Source organism: Bison bison, unplaced genomic scaffold (assembly GCF_000754665.1).
Source record: "Bison bison bison isolate TAMUID 2011002044 unplaced genomic scaffold, Bison_UMD1.0 scf7180017863815, whole genome shotgun sequence".
Classification (NCBI taxonomy): Eukaryota; Metazoa; Chordata; class Mammalia; order Artiodactyla; family Bovidae; genus Bison; species Bison bison.
In genome coordinates this window covers 5,041-9,083 of record NW_011494387.1, presented here as the reverse complement: position 1 = coordinate 9,083, position 4,043 = coordinate 5,041, and the positions used below count along the sequence as shown (strand labels likewise).

At 48.0% G+C, this 4,043-nt stretch overlaps 1 protein-coding gene across 1 annotated transcript in view; it reads left to right on the top strand.

The window, feature by feature from the left end:
* Positions 1-4,043, top strand: part of LOC104984029 (proteoglycan 3-like) — a 15,081-nt gene that overhangs the window by 8,713 nt on the left and 2,325 nt on the right. Inside the window, exons 4-5 of the mRNA XM_010833623.1 lie at positions 309-607; positions 3,164-3,295. Coding sequence (XP_010831925.1) covers positions 309-607; positions 3,164-3,295 — 431 coding nt within the window. The remainder of the gene's footprint in view (positions 1-308; positions 608-3,163; positions 3,296-4,043) is intronic.

The window sequence follows — 4,043 nt, the reverse complement described above, 5'->3', positions numbered from 1 at the left end:
GGACCCAGAGCTGTGACCTGAACTTTCCCCCAGGGCTCCTTTGCAAGGAAAAACACCCCTCTGTGAAGATGAGGGCTTCTCACATCTCTCACTCCCAAATTACCCACACGTGGTGTCAGCTGGCATCAGGTTCTCATGCATTTGTGTGTGTGATGCAAGAATTCTGGCTCATCCAACCCCCAAGGGATCCTTCTCGTCTTTGGTTACAGATGGGGTCCCTAGGAAGATTGGGTGGAGCCATCAGAGCTGTCCTTGGTCCTGGAGGAAGGTGGTACTTGGTCTGATGGTGGGTTATTTCTTCTTTGCAGAGAAGGATGCCCCCCATGTGGGCAGTCCAGAGACACAGGCAGACCTGAGCCAGGATGCTGAAGGCTCAGGGGGGCAGGAAGGAGAGCTGGCCCTGAGTGGTGAGGTGGTTGAGTCAGGGGGAGCGGAGGCCGAGGACACCCACGACGATGAGGGGGACTCAGAGTCAGACCCAGATGACTTAGATGAGGACGTGCAGTGCCCCAAGGAAGAGGAGACAGTGCAACTTCTGGGGACCCCTGGATGCAAGAGCTGCCGCTACCTGATGGTACAAACACCAAACATATTTAGGAAAGCTCTGGTAAGTGGCAAGGAGGCTGCTGTGTTGGTCTGGGTGTGGGGGAGACAGAGTGCATTCAACCTTCTGCTCCGTATTATTTAGACGAGTGGTTCTCCAAGCATAACATGCATCAGAATATGTTAGTTATTCAACCGTGCCTGGCTCTTTGCGACCGTATGGAGTATAGCCCACCGGGCTCCTCTGTCCATGGAATTCTGCAGGCAAGAATACTGGAGTGGATTGCCATGTCCTTCTCCAGGGGCTCTTCCCTGACCCAGGGATCAAACCTGGGTCTCCCAGATTGCAAACAGACTCTTCAGCATCTGAGCCACCAGGGAAGTCCCAGGATGCATCAGAAGTCTGATTAGAACACAGGTCTCTGGGGCGAATCCCCTCAATTTCAGGTTTAGCAAATCTGGGTGTAAGGGTTTATATTTATAACCCATTCCCAGTTGATGTTATTGTTGGTCTAGGGACTGCACTTTGAGATCCACTAGTTTAGATAAAAAGCTTTGGAGTGAGGTGTACCTGTGCTAAATCCCGGAGCTGCCTTCATCAGCTGTTTCATTTGGACAAGTCACTTCACCTTTCCGGGCTCCTGTGTCCTCACTTGTCAGATGGCAATGTATGGTCCCACGTAGGAGTTGAGGTGAGGGTTAGCTAATACACGAAAAGCATTTAGAATAGTCCGTTGTTGTTCTTCAGTCTCTAAGTCATGTCCGACTCCTTTTTCCCCATGAACTTCAGCACGCTAGGCTCCCCTGTCCTTCTCTATCTCCTGGAGTTTGCTCAGATTCATGTCCACTGAGTCACTGAGGCTATCTAACCACCTCATCCTCTGCAGACTCCTCCTTTTGCCTTCAATCCCTCCCAGCATCAGGGTCTTTTCCAATAAGTCAGCTCTTAGAATCAGGTGGCCAAAGTATTGGAGCTTCAGCTTCAGCATCAGTCCTTCCAATGAATCTTCAAGTTTGAAATCCTTTAGGATGGACTGGTTGGATCTCCTTGCAGTCCAAAGGACTCTCAAGACTCTTCTCCAGCACAATTTGAAAGCATCAGTTCTTTGGTGCTCAGCCTTCTTTATGTTCTAACTCTCACATCCACACATGACTACTGGAAAAACAATACCTTTGACTAAAGAGACCTTTGTTGGCAAAGTGATGTTTCTGCTTTAAAAAGCTCTGGGTTTGTCATAGCTTTCCTTCCAAGGAACAAATGTCTTTTAATTTCACGGCTGCAGTCATCTCCACAGTGATTTTGGAGCCCAAGAAAAGAACATCTGTCACTGTTTATACTTTATCCTCTTCTGCTTCCCATGAAGTGATGGGACCTGAGGCCATGATCTTAGTTTTTTGAATGTTGAGTTTAAGCCAGCTTTTTCACTCTCCTCTTTTACCCTCATCAAGAGGCTGTTTAGTTCCTCTCCACTTTCAGCCATTAGAATGATATCATCTGCATATCTGAGGTTGTTGATATTTCTCCTGGTATTGTTGATTTCAGGTTGTAATTCATCCAGGCCAGCATTTCACATGATGTATTCTGCATATAAGGTAAATAAGCAGGGTGACTATCAACAGCTTTGTCATACTTCTTTCCCAATTTGGAACCAGTCAGTTGTTCCATGTTCTGTTCTAACTGTTGCTTCCTGACCTGCACACAGGCTTCTCAGGAGGCAGGTCAGGTGGTCTGGGATCCCTGTCTCTTGAAGAATTTTCCACAGTCCTTTCTTGTGATCCACACAGTCAAAGGCTTTGGCATAGTCAATAAAGCAGAAATGGATGTTTTCTGGATCCAACAGATATTGGCGGTTTGATCTGTGGTTTCTCTGCCTTTTCTAAACACGGCCAGTACTTCTGAATGTTCTCCGGGCGTGCACTCTCGAAGCCCGGCCAGCACTTCTGAATGTTCTCTGGGCGTGCACTCTCGAAGCCCAGCTTGAAGGATTTGAGCTTCACCTGCTGACATGTGAAATGAGGGCAATTGTATGGCAGTTTGGACATTCTTTGGCACTGCAATTCTTTTGAACTGAAATGAAAACTGACCTTTTCCAGTCCTGAGGTCACTGCTGAAGTTTTTTCAAATTTGCTGCCAAATATTCTGTGCACGACTGAAGCGACTTAGCAGCAGCAGCATTCTGTGCAGCACTTTCACAGCATCTTCTTTTAGGATTTGAAATAGCTCAGCTGGAATTCCATCGCCTCCACTAGCTTTCTTTGTAGTAATGCTTCCCAAGGCCCCCTTGACTTCACACTTAGGATGTCTGGCAGGAGGTGAGTGACCACACCATCATGGTTATCTGGGTCATAGGACGTTTTTTTGTATAGTTCTTTTGTGTATTCTTGCTACCTCTTCTTACGCTCTTCTGCTTCTCTTAAGTCCTTACTCTTTCTGTCCTTTATGGTGACCATCCTTGCAGGAAATATTCTCTTGATATCTCCAATTATCTTGAAGAGTTCTCAGTCTTTCCCGTTTTATCATTTTCCTTGATTTCTTTGCGTTGCTCCTTAAGAAGGGTTTCTGCAGACTCAGGGACTTGCAAGAAACAGTGAATTTTCTACCCCACTATTCTCTGTGCAGAGCATCTGCAAGAAGTGCTACGGAGGCAACCTCATCTCCATCCACAACCTCCTCTTCGATAATTGCATCTCACGCTGGGCCAGAAGGATCAACCAAGCAAAGGTCTGGATCGGCGTCATCATCAAGCTCTGGGTAAATGAAGGGCAAATTTCCTGGTATCAGAAGGTCTTTCTTTTCTTTTTCAAGTTGGTTTAATACTGTAAAATCAATTCACTATCTTAAAAATTTTTTTTATTTTTTTTATGGCTGCGATGGGTTTTTGTTAGTACATGGCAGGCTTTCTCTAGTTGCAGCGAGCAGGGGCTGATCTCCAGTTGTGATGCTCGGGCTTCTCACCGGGTGGCTTCTCTCATTGCAGACCATGGGCTCTAGGGTGCACAGGCTTCACAGTTGCTGTCAGAGGGTCTAGAGCCCTGGGTCAGGAGTTTTGGCTCTCAGGCTTCGTTGCTCTGTGGTATGTGGGATCTTCCAGGACCAGGGATCGAACCCATGGCCCCTGCAAGGGCAGGCAGCTTCTTCACCACTGGACTACCAGGGAAGGCCTGGGGCTCGAGTGTTTCTAGTGCCTCAAGGCACCACCTGCCCCCACCGAGCCTCATCCTGGCCCCGGAAGCCGGCTTGTGCTGACTTAGACGTGATGACTGAGCGCTTCTCCTCCTCACCCGTGTTCAGTGGCTTCACGCTTGCAGCTTGAAATCTGCCCTGGTGGGTGCGTTTGCACAGAGAAATGGACAGTTATCATAAACAGGGTTCTTTCTCTCGTCTGCCTCACACTCTCCACCAGAGCTGGCTGTGAAATGTCTACCAGTCCGTCACTGGAGTCAGGAGACAAGAGTTCACACCCAGCTTGGTCCCTTAGTGGCTGAATGCCTGCCTCCGT